General features: G+C 42.5%; 1 protein-coding gene across 3 annotated transcripts; it reads right to left on the bottom strand.

Moving 5' to 3' along the window:
- Nucleotides 1-883: 883 nt before the first annotated feature.
- Nucleotides 884-23972, bottom strand: rif1 (replication timing regulatory factor 1). Of its 3 annotated transcripts, none has more exons than XR_003985287.1 (37): nt 23781-23972; nt 23137-23185; nt 22339-22475; nt 22179-22257; nt 21959-22055; nt 21715-21845; nt 21508-21602; nt 20886-21075; nt 20551-20643; nt 17588-17726; nt 17311-17462; nt 17054-17168; nt 16733-16912; nt 16034-16144; nt 15858-15920; nt 14807-14907; nt 14401-14487; nt 14220-14293; nt 12599-12779; nt 11980-12087; nt 11695-11844; nt 11241-11340; nt 10867-11156; nt 10573-10775; nt 10232-10325; nt 9999-10130; nt 9372-9514; nt 9190-9279; nt 9029-9083; nt 4603-8079; nt 4349-4477; nt 4163-4249; nt 2824-2939; nt 2578-2728; nt 2324-2450; nt 1528-1901; nt 884-1494 (listed from the first exon to the last, which is right to left on the bottom strand). XR_003985287.1 is itself a non-coding variant. In XM_030428613.1 (37 exons), the coding sequence occupies exons 3-37, from the start codon at nt 22452-22454 to the stop codon at nt 1618-1620; spliced, it is 7644 nt and encodes a 2547-aa protein (XP_030284473.1). In that variant the 5' UTR covers nt 22455-22475; nt 23137-23185; nt 23781-23972; the 3' UTR covers nt 884-1617. The 3 variants fall into 3 exon arrangements, 2 of the variants coding, with proteins under 2 accessions (XP_030284473.1, XP_030284472.1); XM_030428613.1 differs by having other exon boundaries at nt 884-1901; nt 4603-6360; nt 6457-8079; XM_030428612.1 differs by having other exon boundaries at nt 884-1901.
- Between the last annotated feature and the right edge of the window lie 16 nt (nt 23973-23988).

Raw genomic sequence — 23988 nt, 5'->3', positions numbered from 1 at the left:
TAAAATCTTTAATAAGACAACAATCTATGTTAGAAAATTCTGTTCTGGAATAGAACATTCTACTGGAGAACTTTCTGTTAGTGAATGTTGTATTTTGGAATGGCACATAGACACCTGTGTTCTAGAAAAGAACCTTCTGGGAAAATAAGTCACTCAAGACCAGAACATTCCAGTGCAGGATGTTCTATTCTTGAATCTTGACATTTCACTCCATTTCTATGTTCTGGAATAGAATATTCTCTTAAAAAGTCATTTGATCTTTTTTAGGAACATTCCACTCTGAATACGAAAAATCAGTTGTAAAATACTCTAGAACGTTGTACCAAGGAAGACCGCCAAGACATTATTTTTCTATATTCTAGAATAGAATGTGAATGCGAATTTCTTTGGAGTTTCAAACTCGTTTCAAATTCTATTCTAGAATGTGTGTTTGGAAGATAATCTATTCTAATGTTTTCACAATTCCAGAAAAAGACTTCCCGATGGAAAATGACAATCGTCAGATATTGGAACGTTGCAAACTTGCGATGTGTCCGTTTGTGGACAGAAGGTATATTAATTTCACTACATCCACACTTGGTAATTTCTTGTGGAAGCCATCCTTAATTTGCTCACAGTAACTGCTATATACCTTTCAGCATTGTCAAGTCAGTCTATACAACCAGCTACTAGAACAGCCTTTAAACAAGTCTCAGGAAAGAAGGATAAACTTATGGATACTACAGCCTTAGGCTCAGGGTACTTTCCCTTTCTTTTTGTTTCTCATCTAGTGCAGCGATTAGGTCAGCCAATCAGAGTCAATTCTCTCACTGTTGCCTCCTTATGTGATGCAAGTTAGATACACACATAGGTACAAACAAAAACTTACAAATGTAACTGCACATAGGTGATCAGTTCCATCTTTTATTGAAGTATTTTAAATGAGAATAAGAAGTGCAGAATGTCTACTATCAACTACAATACGCTTCATGACTTTAAAAACACAATAAGACATTAAAATGAAATGAGGAAGTTTACAGCAGGAAATCCTATAAAATGTACAAAAGGACTGATGAGTTGAATTGTAAACAGCCTAAAAACAGGCACATGGAAGGAAGTAGTGACATGAGAGAAAGCATATTTACAAAACTGATGGTTGTCAAGCGCATGTCGAGAAAAAAACGTTTTTCTTCAACATACATTTGCAGTCTTACGTTTGTCCTTGGTAACAAAGTCTACAGAGGATGGTAGGAAAATAATCATCCACGTCAAGGTTGCAACTATTAAAAATATGCGTCTTCTTTTGGCACAGCTTAGAAAGTGTTAACTGTGCTTCCCTTTGAGTGTTAAAATTGTATAAACTACCTGACAGCTCCAGCTAGAAATGGAAAAATAAAAGTGCTGCTAACAGTTTCATAAAAGACATCGATTTAACTAGGATCAAAGGTTGGACACGGACAAAGCTTTCTCAGTTAAAACGGTAAAATCCTCCTTTGTAAAAGTCAGTTCAATTAACACTTGTATCTACACAAAGCTTGGGTGGGTAAAAGAAAATGTAAGTATCCTCTGATCCAGATGCCACCTGAATAGATCTGTGTCTCTATGTGCCTTTCAGCACCCGTCCAGCTGTCTGATCCATCAGAAGTCTCTGCAGGGTTTGTCATCTCTCTGGCACAGGCGTGTCTGCAGCTCGACCACCACACGCCTCATCATGCCTCCTAACTGATCGTGCATCTGCCCGAGCTGCTCCGGTGCACAGTAACTGAGTTCTAATGGCGTCATCCTGCTGGTGAGGGCCTCCACCTCTGACAGCAGCCCTTCAGGTCCGCGCTCTTTGGCCATTGTGTCAGCGGCCTGATTCTCCAGGCAGTCTTGCTCTGGCCTCCTATCTGCAGGAACAGGCTCATCAACCAGCTCGGTTGCTGCAAACAGAAAGATGAAATGTAGATACTTAAGGAATAGGTTGTGTTTTGAGAACAGTTAATCAATGGAGAGCTCGATAACAGGATTTTTATCTCTTTTGTTGTGATGTAGTAAATATGAAACAAGTGATGGTTCGCTCCACTACCAAAAAAAAGGGATTAGCAGCTAGCTTGTCTCCATCCAAAGGTCACAAAATCAACATACAAGCAACTCTAAAGCCCAGTCATTAACACATCTGATTCATTTAGTCCGTACAAAAACATCATGTGTCAAGCTATTTCTTTCTTTCTATGTAACCTTTGAACTGGGCAAAACCATTTTTCCCTGCGTTTCCAGCCTTTATCCCAAGGCTTGCTGTAGTAACTTGGTAACTTGTAGGAACCTGGCTGAGAGAGCTTCGTTACACAGAGTTTTTACACACCTAGAGTCTCGGCTGAGGTCTTATCCTCCTCATCCTGGTTCTCAGGAGCACTGGTCTCCTCCAGTTCAGAGGTCAACATCTCCGTTTCATCAAAACTCTTCAGCTCATCTCCACCTCGTCCTTTACGCTAGAGGAGAATTATTAAGATGTCAAATAAAAAAAAAAATCCATCATTATACATTTGTGTTAAATTGACATTATTTGTTTGTGCTGTGTGATCTCAATCCACTTCAGCCCTCTCTCCCCTGGCATACCTGCTGTTCATAGATTTTAAGTGCCTTTTTGACATTGGAGATCTTTGGGGAGCGAATTGGCAGAGTCTTGATTTCACTGGGAGTGAGAGCACTGAGGTCACCGACTGTTTTGATGTTTCTGGCTCGAACAAGCTGCCCAAAACCACGAGACCTGTGGTGAGTTTCAAAATGAACATACTTAAAAATGAAAAATATATGATCAACTGTAAAACACATGTCCTTTCATTAAGCGTACTCTGTACTCACCACATGTTGGAGGATATCTGAGGCAGCACAGCTTCTACAGGTGTAGAGCAGCCAACCAGGGCAGGGTAGATACAGTCTCTGGAGACCGGCCGCGGCTCTTGGCTCATTTCAGAAATCTGGAATTAAGGATTGCCATTACCATTAGAATAAACAGTCTTTTAGTGCAGCTTTTACTTGTTTTAGTTTGGGTTGTGTGTGTCATTGCAGGCTTCCCACACTGCAGAGAATTATCCTCCAACTCTGCAGCTCTATGAGGATTTTTCAGCCACACACTCAATATTATGCCAACAAGGGGAAATGCCCCAACTTTACATGTCAAAGTCTGACTTGAGGAGCACAAGTGTATATGTGAAAGAGGTGAATAAAGCTTGTTGTGGCTCTAGTGGGACATGCACGTATCTGAGTGTTAGACTCTCTGGTTCTGCTGCAATTATAAGGATTTATTTGGGGACCATCAAGAGTCTGACCATGTTACAGGAGAGCAATGCAAAATCAGTAGAGTACTTATCACTGTTCAATTGATCAACCTTGCTTTCAACAGTGAAGCTCTGAACAAGATTAAACACTTGCATCCATACTCTTCGCTCTGTGAAACTGAACTAAACCACAACAGTCATTTGAGGTAAATGCTCAGCTTGTTAAGAATGATGATGCTCGCACGTCGATGATTAGCAGTTGTAATGTTCGTTGGCTGGTGGGAGTGTCATGTATTTAGTCACAAACCACAGTCTTGGACAAACACATTTTGACCTGTTAAAGGAAAATTCTTTCAAGGGAACATGAATGTCTATACAAGATTTCAAGTCTTGACTAAAGTGGTGGACATAAAAAAAAATCTTTGGTTTTAAGCCCTGATAACTGTCAAGATAGATTTACATTGTTTTACTTTGAAAAAACAGGGAATTTAAGACAACAGCTTGACTATATCCTGGTGGCTTTTTGCAGGTTAAACAAGCACAAATAATATTCACCAAAAATTATGATTCCAGTCCCCAAAAAAATAACACAACCCTAACCAACAAAAGATTGAAATTTAACAATGAAAAGTAACGAATTTAGGTTCCTAAAGTCTGTCCCAGGTAAACCCTCTTCATAAAGATATCAATTTAAAAAAAACCATCTCTGAAACATCTTCGCCTATATCGCATTTGACTCAAAATCGTGACACCCCTGTACCCCTCAGAAGTTGGAAGGCAAATCAGATGAGGTAAATATTTGACTTGTGGACGGATACACGAATGAATGTTGCCCTGTGTCTGCTTCATGTGTTCCCTGCTAACATGTAACATGAAAACCCCCGAAGCCAGCGGTGAAAGTAATTTCTCATTTGTGTGCTTACCAGGCATTTCTTGGAGCTCTTGTAACCTGGACTATGTAGATTTCTGGGACTCAGGATCAGCAAGCCCTTTGTTGGAGTGGTGACATACTAGAATCGGTAGAAGAAGGGCGTCACTTTAGATCAAACCAGATAACTTGAAGAAACATTGGTTTGTTTGGATCAGAACAGTGCTGGTCACATTCTTACCTTAGGCTGTGGGATATTGCTAATTTTGGATCTTCTAGGTGAGCTGGTTCTGATAGCAGGGCTGCGACGATCAATGTCATCTGCCATTTCCTGCCGTTGGATTGGATCAGCAAAAGATACACGCCTGGACTGCAAGGTTAAAGGAGAAAATACACTGACTTTTACCAACAGTACAAACAAATACAAGTTTGGATTTTTGTTGTGTGTAGATTTGCATTTCGTTTTGCATAATATATCACAAGCTTGTCACCTACTTTGACAAGAGGTGAAGGAGTCTCATCCTCTAGTGGTCTCTTCTGGCCCTTTTTAAGAATACTGGTTGACGGGGAGGCAGAAGGAGACCAGGTTCCTCTGGTCCTGCCACTGCTGGGGCTTTGGCCAACATCTGACCCCATCACAGCCTCCAGGTCCTTCTGCTTCACTGGAGACCCCTGGAAAGCATCTTTGCATGTTGGCTCTGAAGTATTACAAACATCAGGCAGAGCAGAATCCAAATTTGCAACATCGTTCTCAGTGTTGGTGGTCTGAGTTTCCTCTTCATCCTGACATTCCATCGCCTGGGTTTGGCCATCTTCACTGCTATCTAGTAGCGGTGTGATGTCATCACCAGCACTTGCCTCTGTTGGCTGGTTTGGTGAATTGTCTTCTTTGACAGAGGCAGCCTGTTCCTCATCTGTGACATTTGGACACTCCATCTGGTTTTGTCCAAAAGAGGAAATATGACTGTCTTCAGCCAGCTCCACCTCTGGAACAACTGGTTGGTTTGATTCTGAATCATCAGTCTGTTTTTCAGTAACACTGGCAGAAGGCTCCGATACTTTTTCAGTTATCTCCTCGGACGAGACTGAGGCCAGAAGCTTCCCTGTTGTCTCAGGTACCGACAGTGTGTCCATAGCAGGCGACACACATGTGTCAGAGGGCAACTTCTCCTGACTCTGTTCAGTACTGATCTCAACTGATTCAAGGATTTCAGCAGATTTTAAGTCCCCAGAGTCACTTTCTTGCAAAGAGGCATCATCAATGTGTTTAAGGTCCTTTTGTCTTTGCCTCTCCTTGCAAGGCGAAACACTGAGTGATTTGCTCTCGACTGTGTTTTCAGTGTCAGGTTCTTCTACAACAGCATCAGCCTCTACCTCTACAAGGGATTCGTTGTTAATTTGCTCCTTAATTTGAGGAGTCTTCTCGAGTGATTCAGAACTCTGTAAATCTGGTTCCTCTAAATCAGTTGCATTTTTAGCTTCTTTGCTTTGTGTATCTGCTTTGGGAGAAGTGTCACTGTCATTCTTTACCATATCACTATTCATTTTGTCTTTAAATTCAAGGGTGAGAGGACTTTGAAGAGACGCCCGAGGTTTCCTCCCTCTCTTTTTCGGCATAGGGGAATTTTCTCTGGCCTCTGAGGATTCAGACTCTGAGGATCCTGCATTGGCTACTAATACTTGAGAAGATTTCCGTCTCGCGTATCTGCCCCTGCCTTTGGAGGACTCAGTTGATCCTACACCATCTAGTGACTGAGAACTCTCTGGGGTTGAGCATGGACTTGATTTTGACTGATCCTCGTGGACCTTGCTCCTTCTGGTCCTACCTCCAACTGATGTCTCTGCATGACTGACAGCTGACAATGCTGCCTGGGAATTGGACCTGGTCTCCCTGCCTAAGGAGCCCTTACTTTCATTTTTGTCTTCAGACTCTGCTGCCTCAGACGATGCCTTGCTCCTTCTGGATCTACGAATTGACTGGCTATCAGATGGTGTACTCACTTGAGGGCCCTCTTGGCTAAGGTTGTCATTTGTACCTTCACTGATCTTGTGATCATTTTTTAGCTCCGATTCTGTCACAAACTTGTTTGTTGGGCTTGTTTGATGTTGGGACTCGTCATTACTTGGAGAAGAAGGGATTTTCTGAGAATCGTCCTCCTTGTCTGTCTTTTCTATAAGCTCAAACTCCGTTATCATTGGAGAGTCTTTTCCTGGCTTATTATCTTCCTTTTCGTTCTGTTCTATAAGCTCAAACTCTTGGGACTGGCCACTACTTTGAAGAGAAGAAGCAACCGTTTGAGAATCTTTCTGCATCTCATCGTCCTTTTTGGTCTCTTCTACAAGCTCAAACTCCGTTATCATTTGAGAGTCTTTTCCTGGCTTATTATCTTCCTTTTCGTTCTGTTCTATAAAATCAATCTCTTGGGATTTGACACTTGATTGAGAGGATTGAGTGATCATTTGTGAATGTTCCTCTGGATTACTATCCTTCTTGTCAGTCTGTTCTACAACCTCAAACTCTTGGGATTCTCCACTAGATTGAGTGATCATTTGTGAATGTTTCTCTTGCTTATCCTTTTCTTTCTGTTCTAGGAGCTCAAACTCTTGGGATTTGCCACTACTTTGAGGTGAAAGAGTGCCCACTTGAGGATCTCCATTTTGTTTATCGTCCTTTTTGTTCTGTTCTACAACCTCGAGCTCATTTGTGGTGATTTGGCTCGACTCTCTCTTGTCAGGCAAAACCCTTTTCTTAATTCCAACCTCCTCCTTGGAATCCACTGAGGATTTACTCCGCCTACCCTGTTTGTGCCTACCCTGTGACTGGCTTTCAGAATCAGCCTGTGAGCCTGACAGCAAGTCAGTTTGGCTGGACTCGTGGCCTCTGGTGCTTCTCCTTTTGGGTTCAGGTTTATCAAGAAACTCCTGTGAATTGTTGTACAATTTGATCCTCTTGTGAGCTCTACCTTGAGAGTCGGTTTGGCTCGACTCACTCTTGTCCCTCTGAGCCCTGGTTCGTAATCTGTCCTTGCCACCGTCCTCCTCAGCAGCCTGCTGACTTCTTGTGCTTCGTCTACTTTGCACTGGGATCGAGCTTGCAGAATCACTTTTAGGCTCCTCTCCAGAACGTCTCCTTTTAACCTGCGTGTTTTTCTCTTCCCGTTCCTTGGGGTCCTCTCCAGGCAGCAGAGGTCTGACTCTGCAGCGTCCAGAACGTCTGGGTTCACTTGGAGAAGTCTGAGTCACACTGGATTGAGAGTCATCCAAAGTTTGCTCAGATTCCTCCTCCTGGCTTGATGGTTCCAGATTATCTAGGGTGGAAGGCATCTTTTTACTTTCCTTTTGCTCCAGTTCAGTCTGGGTGTCCGGAATAACATCTTCATCCTCCGTTGTGTCACTAGGCATTCTCTCAGTCAACCTTACTGGCTCACATTTTGTCACCGAGTCTTTGGGTCTTTGAGGGGACTCGGGGGCGTCTTTCACAGGACAGGGCGAGTTCACATTTCTTGTCGGCGTAGACAGAGAATCCTGAGAGTTTGGACCAGTGGATGTCTGAGAAGCCGAAGAGGTCGATGTCTTGTTGGTTTTAGTGCGTTCTTGGCTGTTGGAGGTCTTTATGAGGGGACCTGTGAATGTGGACGTACTGCTGGGGCTGGCAGGCTTTCCCTCAGCATACTTTTCCAGAGTTATAAAGGACTGACGGCGACTGTTGGGTTTCTGGGGAGTCCCTGAGACCAAGTCTGAGGTGCCAGAGACATTAGGACTTGTGCCTTCTTTGGACTCCATATCAAAGTCTTCTGCTCTATCATCGCTTTTGACATCATCCTCCATAGAAACATCTGCTGATTCAGGGATCATCTCCTCCTGCTCACAGTTTTCTGCCATGTTCTCTACTGCTTTGGGGCTGGCATAGTCTTGGGTTTCTTTTGTTAGAATTTCAGTATCTTCCTCTTTGTCCACAGTCTCCTGAGGAACCTGAAGGAAAGCAAATTAGAGTAATTACCTGTTGCAGAGATACATAGAAAATTTAGAAATATTAAATCCAGACTAACAGATGTTTTGCGAGTATGAATATGTAGAAAATGCAAGTTTGGTGCCTAAACTATACAAGTAAATCTAGAAACTTGAGTGTGTTGGTGAATTCTTCTCCAGACATTTTTAGCTATAGTGACAGAGCGTTGATTTGCATTTTCTTGAGCAGAGAACTAGTGGATATTGCTTTAAGTGTTTTGGCGCACCAACAAAGATTAGGTGTGGCCTCTCTTACAGTTTAACTTTAATGTGCTGATGCTAGTACTCCCAAGGAAGAGCAGGAGTGCAGTGTTGGGAAGGGAAGACATCTTGGCTACCCTGGTTTGCCTGCTGCCACCGCAACCCATACCATAACAAGCACTTGAAGTTGATAGATGGATGATCCGATTTCTGCTTTCCCCGAAAGGTTTTTGGTTTTTCAGGGAGCATCTTTTATGGCTTTTGATAAGTTTCATGTATATGACCGTGTTTGACAATAAGATGAAGCAAGTCTACAATTAAGCTTATTTTTTGACTAAATCAACGAAGGCACACCTTTACCTGGAAAAGTCTTTTAACGTGTGCAGACTGGTGTGTATAGTCACAGCTTAAGTAGTCCAATTGTACTGAAAATGTCAGAATTCTGCCAATGCTTTTAATTATGTCTGTAGTAACACTTTTTAACCGATTAAACTGTAAAATCTCTAGGTTGACACCGTTACTGTGAGTCTGAAAGTACATGTGGGCTATGTTGGCTTTAAAGCTCTGCAAGTAACAATGTACAAGGAGCTTTTGTTTCATTTATACGTGTTTTGTCTGAATGAAAAAAGGACAAACAAGTCCCCAGTGGTGTCTTTCCTGGCAGGGTGGATTTTTCTTTTTGGCCCCCTGATGGGAATGTGTATTTCATTACCTTGCCGGGAGCCTCTTTACCAACGCTGTCAGCTTGTTCAGTCTGCAGTTTGTCCCTGTTGAAAAGACAAAAAAAAAAAAAAGGTTTATTATGTGAATGCTGTTTTTCTATGAGAGCACTGAGATGTATCCCAATTCTTGTAGCAGATGCCCAAAACTTACAAAGACTCTTCTTGGCTCTGTGTGTACTGGCTGAAAACCGTTGTATCCAGAGAGGCATCAAGGTTGTTGTACATGGCCGGGATGTCAACCCTGTGTCAAAGAAAACATTTGCTCTTTAGACTAACAACATGGATTTTTTAATAAAATGTATTTTTGCAAACAGATGGACAGACAAATCTGACCTTTTAGTCCTTTTAACCTCCTTCTGGTGCTCAGTCAGGACTCGCTCCTTTGTCTCAGGAGGAATGAAGACAAAGTCAATGGAGGCCTCTTCCTCCAAAACCTCTCTGCGAGGAGGTTTGGGAGAGCCAAAGTCCAGCTTTGTCTGGTGAAGGGAACACAAAGGAAATCAGTTGAGCAATGATGGCTTGAGCAAACCAAACCCAAAGGATAAGCAACTAAAACATACAGGAGCCTTAACCTCATCCTAGAATGGTCACACAATGTGTTCTCTTGTTGCAAAATGGTAGGTTTCCCACCTTACATAAACATTACATAAACAATATAATCATCTTCTGAAACAGTCCGTTTTAAAAAAGGAAAATAAAATATTTCACACTGCCATGAAACAGCTGGTAAAGCAGCATTAGTTACCATAAATCAAAATCTTGGATTCTGCACTTCAGTGTACGTGTAAAATATATATCTTCCTTTATTATGTGGCTGATCATTTTATCTTAGTAATAGAAAAATGAATGTCAGATATAGTCATATGCTGGAGTTTAGGTTTCCAAACACCATCTTTCCTGACGCTATCCAGCACATAGCACATCCTTCATCAAACATGTCTGGTCTGAGTCTAAACTTACAGAAACGGGCTTAGAGGTCTTTGTGGCGCTCTTGTCCTTCAACTCAGCAGACTTTCCCAGCAGTGAGTCCCTCTTCCCTACAGATGAAACTGGCATCCCACTAAGCTTGGTCTCCAACTGGGAACTCTCACTCTGAAAAAGACAAAGACCAGTCACAAATAATAACAGAGAGAGCGGTGTATGTAGCTAAAATCGAAGCACTGGAGTTAAATCTAGTTTTTGTCACAACTCACTGAATACTGTCCACTGAGCTCATCAGGAACACTGACAACCTCAAAGCAAGGAAGAATGATTGGGGTCTTCTGCTTCACTTGGCTCAGAATTGGTCTGAGGAAAAATAATGACAACATCGATCAGATGCTGTAAGCCCACCTGACTGGAATGAAAACATTTCCCATTGTAGCGACCTTGTGTTATGATCATGAATTTATTGATACACTTATCCACCACATGGAGAAAAAAATTGACAACTAAATGTAAATAACATTTTGTCCATTTCACCCTGAAATCATAACTGGAGCAACGTTCTTGCCCAAAATATGTCTGCTAGATTAAATGATCTGGAGATTTTCACCTGATCTCATCAGGGTAAGTGAGGCTGGTTGAGTTGGCAAAGGTGGAGTTCCAGAACTGGGTGACTGAGTTGCGGAGCTGTTTGTTCTTGTGAGGAAACAACACACAAAGCAGAGGAGAAAGCAGAACCAGGAGTTCACCATCGTACGCCAAAGCAGAGCGGGTCTGCAGGCAGCCGAGAACATCACTGTAAAGCTTCTCCAACTGAAGGCACAAAGGGAAAAGGCAGCGTGTTAGTGCTTAAATTGCAAAAAAGAGAGAAAATAATGAACTGTGTGTCTGACAAAGAATCCACCTTTCCCAGAAGATGTTGGGGGAATATGGGTGGTTCACTGCTCGCTTGTTTGCAGAGGAGGGTGAGAGGTTGAATCAGAGAAGTCAGGGCTTCTCTGATAGTGTTGGGAAGAGCGAGGTTGGTGAAGAGAGCAGACAGGGTGGAGACCAAGGCCAATCCTGTGGCATCAGACGAAGCCTCGGGGCCCTCCAGATAAACCTCTAGACACTGCACCAGCAGGGACTGGAAGGTGGACAGATTTCCCATGACCTTGCTTCTCTTTTTCATCCAGTTTACTGGAGTGTGAGGAGCTAGGAGAGACAACAGTTGAAAAGTGAATTCTCCATTTAATCTTAGTGTGGAGACTGACATAATGCTAGCTTAAGTTCTCTTACACTTTAGCTTTTGCTGAAACTGAGGAGTGTACGGAGAGAAGTCCACACACTCCACCACGACTTGGAGAATACTGGCAACAGCATTTAATGTCGAGGGAACCTGGAGGATCAGATGGCACCAATATGTCAAACCAGGGATTTTGAATGTTGTCTTTTTTTTTTTATTTCAGTCAAAAAAAAGGGCCTGTTGGTGTGTAGATTTCCTACATCAGCAACAATTATAACTTTTACTATTCAAACCAATATATAAAAAACAACCTTAATATGAGGATGAATCCTTTAAATTCTCAACACAATGAAGATAAAAATTGTAAGACAAATCTGTTTCTCTACAACAATTATTTGAGTTTTTCAGGATATGTTTTACCCATAGTGGAAAATACATTTTTGTTTAGATTTTACACATCGTCTTCAGTGCTTCCTCATGATGGCAGTTTTCCTCTCCTCTACTCACCATTAGGGCGTCTCTGTCTATTGCCGCTGTCATCTTTGCACAGAACTCCTCGCAGCAGATGTTCTCCTCGGCTGTTACCACCAGGGAGGAGCAGCGAGCAAACACTTTGTACAACTTGGACCATGTGGACAACATTGACTTCTGGGTCGCCTGAATAAAAACAAGGATCACAATCAGGCCATTCCCTTTGGACAAAGTGAAAACAGGATTTCAAACCGGTCTGCTTGCTTCATGTATAAGATACAATGATTTTGTAGGTGAAATACAATCTTAAGATCAACAGACCTGCTGTAGTGGTGTGCCAGGTAGCAGCTGTGTAATTGGGAACAACAAGGCAGAGTGCATGGCACTGAAGTTGTGCTCCAGAGCGTCACCTTGGTTGACTTCATTAGACTGTAAAAAAGATGTGATTGAAAGTGTTACTCGTGTGAGACTGAATTCACTGAGTGCTATTCTGGCACGCTCACCCAACAACAGTCCTCTGCAGTGGGCTCCTGTGATCACTTCCTCTATTATCAAAGCCTAATGTTCAGTGATCTTGTGTTTATTCTGTCATTTCTGCCTTAAAAATGTAGAATTTCTTCTTTACATCTCATTTCTCCTTTTCCTCATGGAAGGTGTATTATCTAGTAATAGATTATCTATCACTTCCTCCTATATTGGTCAGCACAAAGATACATTAATGTTATGAAAATAAGGTACCAGAAATCAGCTTAAAACAGCAAACAGACAGTCTGTTCCCTGTGTCACTGTTGCTACATTAACTTAAACTGCAGGTCATTTAAACAGGTGCCGATGAATCGGTCAACCTCTACTATATGCTGACATACACATGGCCACTAAAGACAACTTCCGTCATCTATCTCACTCCTATGAGTGATGCCACTGATTTCCTGCTGCCTACCTGTGTGATGGTGTCTGTAAGTGGGCTGACCACCACACTCCACATCCTCAACAGTTGCTCCTTGTTCTGCAGAGAAGGAGCACTGCGCCCGATGGCCCCCAGCACCGCCTCGCCAAATGCCAGAGGGGAAGTGGGGCCCGACAAACCGCAGCCCACCAGCGTTTGAAGGCACTGATAAAATCTGTAGATAGAAAAATGCAGCAACACATGTATAAGACATACAAAAAACATTAAGAGTATGTCCTATATTCATATATCAAGAAGCTCTAATGCACAAGACTATTAACTAACCTTTTAACCAGAAAAAGGGCACACTGGAAGATTCATTCCAGCTGCAGCTTACATTTGCACTACTAGGGGGCAGCAAACCATCATCCATGGGAACAACACTCTCCTCAGGTTAAATACTGCAGCGGCACTGTATATTAACTGGTACTTTAAACATCATTTAATTATACTGTAGAAAACTGATTAAAAAAAGGTCTAGGAATCATAATTACATATCATGTGTCATACCAGGTGGTATTAGTGGATACATAATTGAACTGAGGCTGTAAAATATTGTAAAAAATAATATAACTTAACAGTAAACGCTTGTGATACTTTTCATCTTTAGCAGGTATAATCATTTTTAGGGCTGGGACAACGCGTCGGCGTAGTCGACGTAACCAACGACAAATTTGTCAACATGAACAACTTGCGTTGACGCATCTTCCCAAACAGGAAGTGGTAGTACCGGCGGAGGCTGAGAATAGCCCCTCTCACACAGAGACGCTGCATTAACGCCGCAGCGGCGGTTCGTCAATTCTCCGCCGTTGGTCGTTGGACAGAGCGAAGCACCGCTGGAATAAAGATGAACCGCTGTGTAATTCACACAGAAAGCTGTGCTGCCGCTCCTAAAGAGACGTGATGGTACACGTCATGATGATGACGTAGGGGTGTTTCCCAGGTGTCCCCCCTGTCGATCTAAACCCGCGGACCGCTCATAATGTGTAGTGATTGAGAACCCGGCCCCCTAAACATCCTGGAAGGTAAAAGAGTTTGTGGTTAATTACATTATTACATAATCGCCATCAGTAAACAGGTCGCTGCGTGACTCTCACTTGCGGGGACGCAGGCTGTTTTCTGGGGGAAAGTTCACTGAAGTCTCGGTTGGGAGGGCTGACCATCACGGTGATTTCTATCAACACAACCACTTGAGTGAGTTAAAGAATTTTGCCGGTGACAGACGCTGTTTTTCGGGCAGAAATGTGACGAAGAGTTGGTAGGACAGGCGGGAGGACAGACGCTGCTCCGCCTACAACTGCGGTATTGTTTTCCCCTCATATAAGTTACCAACAACAGTTACTTCGTTACTTTTGTTTGATCATGTAACGTTAAATTAATCGTTAGATTAGTCGACTAATCGAAAAAATAATCGCTAGATTAATCGTTTGAAAAATAATCGTTTGGGACAGCTTTAATCATTTTACATCACAATTGTCATTTTGACTGAAACTAAAAAAGGCAACAAGGGATAATGTTTTGCTTTGGTCTAGACTAAGACCAAAGTAAACTACAGGTGTGAGCATAAATTAAGATGATCTTATGTAAATAAATGAATAATGAACATTAGACCAACCTCTCATCCTCCATGTACGCTGCGAGCATGCTGCTGTTGTAGAGGAGAAGAATGAGGAACAGCGCTGGTGTTCCCTGAGGAATGAAATTCAGAGTTGAACCAATCCTCTTTATGAGCACTTTCCATGAATACTTAGTGTTTAAAATAATACAAGAAAAAACGTGGGCCAAGTCATACTCACATTAAGCACATCCATCTTGCCCACTTGATAGGAGGCAGAGCCAAGAACTCTCTGGGGAATACCTTTCACTGTGGCCTCAAAGAGAATCTGAGGTCAAAGATTCAACAGTTAAACGGAGCAGACATATTTGGATTTCAGCCACTTTAGCCACAAGCAGCTGAGCAATACGTTTCAAAGATATTCAAATCACAGTCAGTTTAAAGTTGCACTTCAAGGACACTTAAGAATCACTGAAAAATACAATATAAAAGAAACAAAGATGGATCAAAAATTGGTGAAACAAAAAGGAATTTTCACAAACTTTTCTACTTTCTTTTTCAAAGTCTCATTATTCTATGTGTAACCAGTTGTGTCGGGGTACATGAAAAATGAGGTGGAGCACAGCAGAATGTTTTGGATCTCTTACCAGGACTTTGTCTGCAGGCAGAGCTTCAGAGGTGACGATGCTCTGCAGAGCCTGAAGCATCAGAGTCAGAACCTCACAGCCCTGACGGTCCTTCTTACTGCCTGTTGACAGTGAGGGACGAGATTCAGCTCAAAACAGAATGTCAAATGCAAATAGGGACATGGGGGGGAAAAAAGGAACAACTTCTTAAATTCTGTTTAGGCTTTGCTTGAGAGTAGGAAGTGTGTCTAATTTAAGAGAAAAGATTCATCATTGGGGACAGACCCCTCAGTGTTTCTTTCTCTTCACAGCAGTCCAGAGCACAAGGCTCTGAACGCTCAGACTTAAACTGATGACAGTGAGTGAGGCGGGCAGAAGGAGAGGATGAGGTCTCACTAATCCTCCTCTCAAAAGACAGAGCCCAGCCCCATCAATGTGCTCTATGTGGAGCTACGAGGTGGGACCCACAACTTTAAGAGCCCATCATGTTAAGCAGCAGCCACAATGACAACTGAAATGGTTATTAACAAAAAGCAGCAGGAATATCATTATGCAAGACCAATTTTATTTGGCCAGTCATTTCATTGCTGTTATCTACAAGTAAGTAGTGATAGCGGACATTAACGGCACTCCAATTAGACAAAAACCCATGCAAATGTCTTTCTTATTTAAAAAAATAAAATGAAAAAGGCATTGCCATCTTTTTGTCAAATATTACAGTAGTCAAATTTAATAACATTGCGAGTCAATCAAAACAGAACGCACCTGTTGTGTTTACTGCTCTACAAACAAAATGCTGAGTTATAAAATGAGTAAACAGCGTGAGCATTAATGGAGGAGTCTGATTCTAAAATCAACCTTTGTTGTTCTGATGAACTGTTTATAAAAAAAAGGTATAAAATACCCAATTACTAACTGGACTGGAGAGATGAATAGAGAAGATTCTATTTGATAAAAATATGGAATAAATTAGCCCCACATTAATTTGCAATTATTCAGTAGTGCTCTTCCCGTCATGTGTAAACAATCCAAACTTACTGCCACCAAGACAGCTTAACATCCAGGTACCTACCGGACTCTATAGTTGAGTTGACACAACGGACAAGGCTGGTCCATAGGACAGCCAACAGAGATCCTGCAGGAGGAGCAGAACAGGTGGAACCGTAACTGTGACATGAACTCAAGACAGCAGGTTAGAGCTGCAAATGCCGGAAATAATCAGCTCAGTCATGTCAAGCTGTTGTTTACCTGGAGCATCTTTGCCAATGTTGGTGAATCCATCTCTGATGTTGGAGGTGAGCACAGCAGCATGTTTGGTGAAAGAGGAGGCACTGGAGAGGAGTGGATGGTTCAAGGGCTCTGGAGAGAAAAGACAATTTTGTTCATATAAGAAACATGTTGTAATTAAAATGCAGTAAATAGTGAAAATTAAGTTCACATCATGTTGGGGATTTTTTTCTGTCTTTTTTTTTTTCAATTACTTAGCAATAAAAAAGCTAAGATATGGACAGTGATTCAGACATCTAGAAAGAGGCTCATCATGTTTCCCACCCATTTACTGCTTGTTAATAAATAATGTGGGACAGGCAGAATAAACATTGTTTCTTGCAACCCTGTTTTATAAGCATGACTACAACAGCAATAGTCTTCTTTTATTTACTCATAAAACATTTGCCAAAATGACAAGATTTTCCTTCATTAAATTGCATTAATATTTAATTATCGTTTTTTATATTTTTATCTTACAAACAGAAATTGGGACCCACAGCCAACTTCACAGAATTACCAGTAATCATACCCAGTATGATTTCCTTAGTAGCTTTAGTTGAAGTTTTAACTCAACTTAAATAAAAGCAAGATGTTTAATATCCAGAGTGTTAGTGTCAGTGTAAATGTATAAATGCCTGTTGGGTCTACAAGTATTCAATGCGTAGCCCTGACTCTCACCAAGACTCAGGATAAGTTTGTTCTTTGCTGCTGTGGTGATAACCTCTGGTCCCAGAAAATAGTGAAGTAACATCTCCAGGCCCAGCAGCTGGATGGAGGGGAAGGTGGTGGGCATCTGGACACTGGAGTTCAGGCTCATCCGAGATGTATTGGCTGGGCTGTTGAATCCTGCAGTGCCTGCTAAAGGAGGGAAAGACACTACATATTACACACTCCATGTACTTTCTCACTCTGTTGCAACTTCAGTCTCTGTGTTAGCTGCATCACACTCTGTAGGACACTGACAGGCCTGTGTGGAGGGAGGTGGGTGTATAAACATACCAGTCTTGGGTGTGGCAGGTGCAACAGCACCATTTTGACTGACAGCCCTAGAAGGGGTGCCTGGCACTGAGGAGGAGTCAGATCCAATGGTGCACTGGAGCAGAGGGACGGACACCTGGAGAGAGACAAACGCTGTTCACTCACCCAACAATGTTTTTCCTTAAAAGGCATCTGCATCTTGTTTTTACTGCTACGTACTGGCTGGGACAGTTGAGTGAAATGTTATGGTGGTTGAGAGAAAAAGAGTCATGTCTAACCTGATCAAAGTTAGGGAACAGGTTGGGCCCGAGTTGGACCACCAGGTACCACCAGACCTCCACCTTTGTGAGCAGCAGGGCTTCTGTCCTGACGTTGATGGATGAGAGGGGCTGCATGAGGAGCTTCATACGCTTGCTGCTGCATAGGATGTCTTCAGGAAAGACAGAAGAAAACAAAAGTCACCCATGGTCCCTGTGCTTAGCTAAGGTTTAGAGTTTAATATCTGGATTAGTCCAAGGGGAAAATTAAAAATGGCGATGAGAGTCTGTGGCTTACCTGGATTGAGGGCAAAGTTGTCTATGAGGCTCTTCCAGGCAATGAAGGCAATTTTCTTGATGGTGGGAGACGAGCTGCGGAAACCAAGTTCCTCCAGATGCAGGAGAGAGTTGATGAAGGGGCCTCCTCTGTGCAGCAACTGTAGGACAAACATTCATATCCGTCTGAAAAAGATGTCCTTTGCAAATACAGACTGTTGAGAACTTTCAGGCAAGATAATGGTTCGCTGATGTAAAAAGGTATGCATATACAGCACTTATAATCAAGTGTTCACCTCCTTAATTGATTTCCCATGTAATCACTTTTATGAATTGAATCATGGTCAACATACATATACACAAACTTTTGCTGTCTACTTAGTGATGTGAATGAATTAAAAATCTATCATATTAAATAAGAGATTCACCCCCTAATTCAACAGAGGACCATCCAATTGGTGCTGGAAGTCTCACAATTAGTGAAATGGAGATCACCTGAGTGCACTGAATGTGCTCAAGTGACTGTAGTATAAAGACATCTGTGTCTGAAGGTCCAATCACTAGTTAATCAGTAGTCCTGGCTACACCATGAAGACAATAGACACTCCAAGCAACTCTGTGAAAAGGTAACCGAAAAGTATAAGTCAGGGGATGGATACAAAAACATTTCCAAGTCACTGGACATCCCCCAGAGTTCAGTTTAATCCATCATCAAGAAATGGAGAGAATATGGCACATGTGTAAATCTGACTAGACCAGGCCGTCCTCACAAACAGAGTGACCGTGCAAGGGGACTAGTCAGGGGGGGCCACAAAGACACCTATGACCAAGCTGAAGGAGTTAAAAGCTTCGGCAGCTGAGATGGGAGTGACGCTGCATGCACCAATGTTCTTCGCCAGTCAAAGCTTTATGAGAGAGTGGCAAAGAGAAATACACTGTTGAAGAAATCTCATTAAATCTCACCTGAAGTTCACGCAAAGGCATGCTGGAGACTCCAACGTCAACTAGAAGAAGATTCTTTCATCTAGTGAGACCAAAATGTAGCTTTTTCTAGATACCATGTATGGTGAACACCAAACACTGCATATCACCACAAACACCATCTCCATCATAAAGCATGGTGGTGGCAGCATCATGCTGTGGTGATGATTCTGACCAGCAGGCCCTGGAAGGCTTGTTAAGGTAGAGGGTAAAGTCGATGAAGCAAAATCTAGGTATCAACCAGATTCAGTGTGCAAGAGAACTACAACTTAGGAGAGGATTTATTTTCCAGCAAGACAATGGCCCAAACCATACAGTGAAAGCTACGGTTAAAAGACAATGAGATGAATGATCTGGAGTGGCTGAGTCAAAGCCCAGACTTTGACCCAATAGGGAATTTGTGACTGGACAGTTCACAGCCAGTCGCCGTGCAATCTGACAGAGCTTGAGCCGTTTTGCAAAGAGAATGGAGTAAAATTGCAGTGTCCAGATGTGCATGCTTCAGACCTATCCACAAAGACTGAGGCCAAAAGGTGCAGCTACTAAATACTAGCCCTTTTCACAGAGACTGTACATAATCGCCACAATGAAGGCTCGCCTTTATGCCTCATTTGTTTGTTTACACTGAACCAAGAAGCACTGGCTGCTCCAGTGTGTCATTTCATACAGCATGACGGCACTGTGGAACCTAAAGAGGTGCCATGGTACACATCCTAATGTTGACATCTGTGCGTTTCCCTCAGGTTCCACCTGTTAATCTAGAAATGCATCGGCCGACTGTTTGTAAATCATATGTATGCGGTTATAATGTGTTGGGATTGAGATCCTGACCCACCATGCATCGTGGAAAGTGAAAAATGTTTTTCCCTCTAAATTACACAACTGCCATCAGTTAACAACGGACCCTTTCTGACTCTCACTAGTGGGGGAGGGATGATGTTTTCTGGGGGAACGTTCACTGAAGTCTCAGTCGGTAGGGCTGACCGTTGAAATGGTCTCCAGACAGTTACTACAACAACACAATAGCGGAAGTCAGAGACATGGTGAGTTAAAGTTTTTTGTTCTTAAACACGTCACATAATCACCACCATTCAACTGTGGGAGCTGCCTGGCTTTGCTGCCGCGGACAGACGCTGTTTTTTTCCAGACAAAAAAATGTGAGACATCCTTTTCTGTCCTACCGACTCTTCCTGACACTTTCTATGTATAGATGCGTGTTTTTTTTCTTCATACAAGTTGCCAAAGATATTACAAGTTACCTCATTAATGATGTTTGGTACTGTAACATTGCGTTTTAAGAAGTATGGGACATTTCTCTTTTATTTGAGTGGAGGATCTGTTTAACTGTCAGACTGTGAACACCATCAGACCGACACACACATGTTCCACGTGGCCCGGCTTTTCCATTCACACAGACACCATCTCATCTATGCTGTCGCTGATACTTCCTCCAGAGGCAGATCAGAACTTGAGCGAAACTGTTCCCCCTCTCCACATCTGTAACTTTCACACGGACGTCGATATGACGATATAATGATTTGCATTCAAAAGGGGCCGTGTGAATGGGGCTCCTGGCTTGAAGGGGGTGAATACTTATGCACCTATTTTATAATATATTAAGATGGTCTGGTGTGTAAGTGATTGGCATGTACAGATTCTAAAACGTTTGGCAATTATGAATCATTTACACATCATAATGTAAATACAGGGCAAGGGATAAAAATACAAGAATTTCCCTTCAGGTGAAACTACATTACAATTAGGAACAGTTTATACATGTTTAACAGTTAAACAGCTTGTGTATAAAATCTGTGAACTACTAAATCTGAGCTAAGATATTCCAGATGCTCTTCTGCCTGATCTGATCTGTACCTTACTAGCATTCCTATTTCTCAAAAGACATTATTGATATTGTGAAGCAATGGCCCGTGCTTCTACATGGGAGACGTTCAGTCATCAGTTACCCACCAATATTTCAGAGACAGAACATGCAGACACAATTACCTTCCCGAGTAGTTTCACAAATAAGGGCCAGAGCTTGAGGACATTGGTTTCATTCTTGGACATGAAAAGCTTCTGGAGCTCTGGGATCAGTTTCTGGGAAGACAAATAAAGGCATGTCAGCAGAGTTACTTACACTGTTCAACTCATTTTCATTTTAGCAGGTGTTCAATATAGCAAAGGTTGGCAATTATTGCTGCACTTAAATCCTGCATCTTGAATATTCATAGATCCTTTTGATTATCAAAAATGTAACCAGTCAAGATATGATGATGCTTAAACATTGGAACAAAACGAGTCACCATTACGGACATAGGCTATGACACACAGATACTCACAGTGGACATCATCGGTTCAATAATGGCAGCAACCGCCGCCTGTTTCTCCAGGAGAAGAGGCATACCCAACTCCATGGCTGCTGCGGCCCGTAGACGCACCTTGGAGGCAGAGTGGACCACTAGCGGGATGATGAGCTTCGCCCACCGTACTACTCCATCACCCATCTGGGTCGGCACTTGCTCCAGCATTCTATAAGTCCCAGGAAGAATATGAAACAGCTCTTGTAATCAAAATCATAGTAGAAAGATACATTACACTGAGAAAAAAAATACTTAACTCTAACCATTTACCATTAAGAAATTGTGTGCCAACACAGGGTTAACTGCAGTATTCTAAAGCAGAAAGTGGCCTTGGTGGAAATAAAGGCTACCTCCATTTGCAGTTAGTCAGTATACATCTATGAGATAAAACATCATTCAGGGAAAAAGACAACTGCTTTCCAACTACTATTTCAGACTGTATGATCTTCAGATAAGAAAAACTAAATAAACTTTCCAGCTTGTGGAAGACATGACACTGCTACAGGTTATTACCAAAGAGAGTTTCAAAATGACCTAAACCTTTAACAAGAGACATACAATATCATGACACACCAAGGAAAATAACCTACTGTTCCCTTACCTGATGACAACATTTAAGGCCTCGTGTTCCATCACCACAGACTGGATGTCCTCTCTGCTCCACACGCTCTCAAGTGTGTCCAGTATAGACGACACCTGAGTGAGTCAAGTAGCATGGATCAACTTTAAAAACAAAAACAAAAAAAGCACTACCACCGCCCCTTATTCAGTTGTGCTAGGTGTGCTTTAAATCTCAGCTAATACTCACTTTTTTGGCAACCATATCTTGAGGGAAGCTCTGTTTGGAGATGACCCATAATGCTCTGGTGCATGTGTTCTTGTCCGTCGACTTCACCGCCAGGGAGCAAAGTGCTGATAGTATTTCTGCTACAAAAGTTTCTGGATAAATAACAAGAGACAATCACCTTTACCAACAGTAACATTTTCACAGAATTTAATGACAGCAGCTCACATCTCACAATCTGATGTATAGAATATGTAAAGTAATGTACCAGGCAGTCCAGAGACGACGCGAGAATGGTACACACAAAACCCTAAAGCCTGCAAGGCAGCTTGGCTCAGCTCTGTATTCGGACTGGTTACGTGAGCCTGGAAACAACATGGGACAAGGACAGAATTAAGGATCATATAAATCAAGCGCCTCAATATAATTATGGGAGAGTCAGAGGTTCCTCCAGCTTTATGTGTATCAAAGATGTGCAAACGACTCACCAAGGTGGCTTTACCCAAACGAGAAAAGTTCTTTTCTACTGCGGGGAGGAACTGTCGGCTTTCCTCTCCGCTGAGGCGGCTGCATAAGGAAAAAGAAAATTATTTCCCAACTGATATTCTAGAGGGGCAACACCATCACCGATCATAAGTAGTAACATACTTGGCGATGGTGAGGTAGGCATCTGTCTGTTCCGACTGTCCAGCAGCGCTGTCCTCCAGAGACTCCAGCAGGGGGAGAAAGCTGGAGCTGCTCGGAGGCTCCGCCGTCGCCATCATTATAACTCACCTCCTCAAGGCCTTTTAACAAAAGAGACACAGAAAGCAGTTAGAAAAAAGAAGGAAGCACAGGAGCCATGTTGGGGAAAAAAAGGAAAAAAAATGATCGAAAGGCGTAAATAGACGACCACAAATCATTACATAGAGCCCCTTAAATGTGAAGACAGTTGAAGGCCTTAACTGTGAAACTAAGTGTTGACAGTGTCATCCCAGGTCAGCTAACATTAGCAATGATTCAGTCAATAAAGTTCAGATTTAGATCACTTGCATGGACAAATACAGAACATTAACCCCTCACATGTTAAACAGAGCCGGATAAAAAGAAGAGCACCTCTGAACATAAGGCTTGACATTACAACCTACTGACAACAAACATTAAGCAACTTGATCAAGCTTAAAAAGATGAATGTATAATTGTGTTCACCTTCAAGTTATACTCATACTACCTTGTACAGTTTCACAGAGGGGATTACAGGGACATAAACTCACTGCCATCCCACATTTAGTGTAGGTATGAATTGGCACAGGCCTGATGTAAACACTGATGTGTGTATACTATATTTGATGATTAAGTATAATTTTGTTTCGACCCGTTTTCCTCAGCTGACAGAGATATACACCATAGCCACATCTGGCATAATTAATATATTGGCAGGGACAGGGAACAGATGAATGGACATACCTTGGTGAGCTTTATGTCGAGCTGCGTTCACCCTCCACTGTATCTTGATCTGTAGACATAGGACGAATTAAGACAAAAGGTTATAAAGACCATACAAAATGTGTGTGAACACGTAAGGATTAGCTGCTAATCGTCTCTATATGATCATTTGATGGGATCACAGTGTGCTGGATGCTACCAGAGGCCAGCAGTCCTATTTAGCAACTTCCTCTCAACACCCGGAGGAACCAAAACATGTCCGTCAGTGTCCTGCTGTAAATAACCAGTGAACTTAATCAATAGGCTCGTCAGGTCAGAGCTTCAGAAGTGTAACAACTCATGGACTTAGCACTTGCATACAGCTTGTTGGACAGCGCTGATGTAGCAAGCAGCCTGCTAATTGGAACTAGCTTTAACTAGTTAGCAGCGCTAGCAGCCTGCATGCAGAGCCTGTAACTAGCAAAGTTTCATGCTCACAGTCATAGTGTACCCCACGGTTTCTAACACCGCGGTAACACTGCCTCGGCCCCCGGCTCACCTGTCCGCGGCAAGGGGCTCACTTAGCCCCACCGACAAGCTAATTAAAAGGGCTAACGAACAAGTATTTACTTGCTTGTTAGACACAACACACACAGCACCCACCGCTGACCACACTGACTGCTCACCTCGGAGTTCAGGAAGAGAAGCGAGAAGCAGTAATGACACACACACACCGGCCGCCCACGACACCTTATGATGTTTGTAACTCTACAGCACAGCTTTATGTTCAATATTTGGGCTTCCTTGTCCTGCTGCGCTCTTCCTTGTGCTGTTACCCCGCGAAATTGCTGGCGCCAAACCACCACGCCGACGTACAAAATTACCTTTGACCCG

The sequence above is a fragment of the Sparus aurata genome, chromosome 9 (genome assembly GCF_900880675.1).
Source record: "Sparus aurata chromosome 9, fSpaAur1.1, whole genome shotgun sequence".
Classification (NCBI taxonomy): domain Eukaryota; kingdom Metazoa; phylum Chordata; class Actinopteri; order Spariformes; family Sparidae; genus Sparus; species Sparus aurata.
The sequence above is the reverse complement of the archived record's forward strand: the minus strand, read 5'-3'. Positions and strand labels throughout refer to the sequence as shown.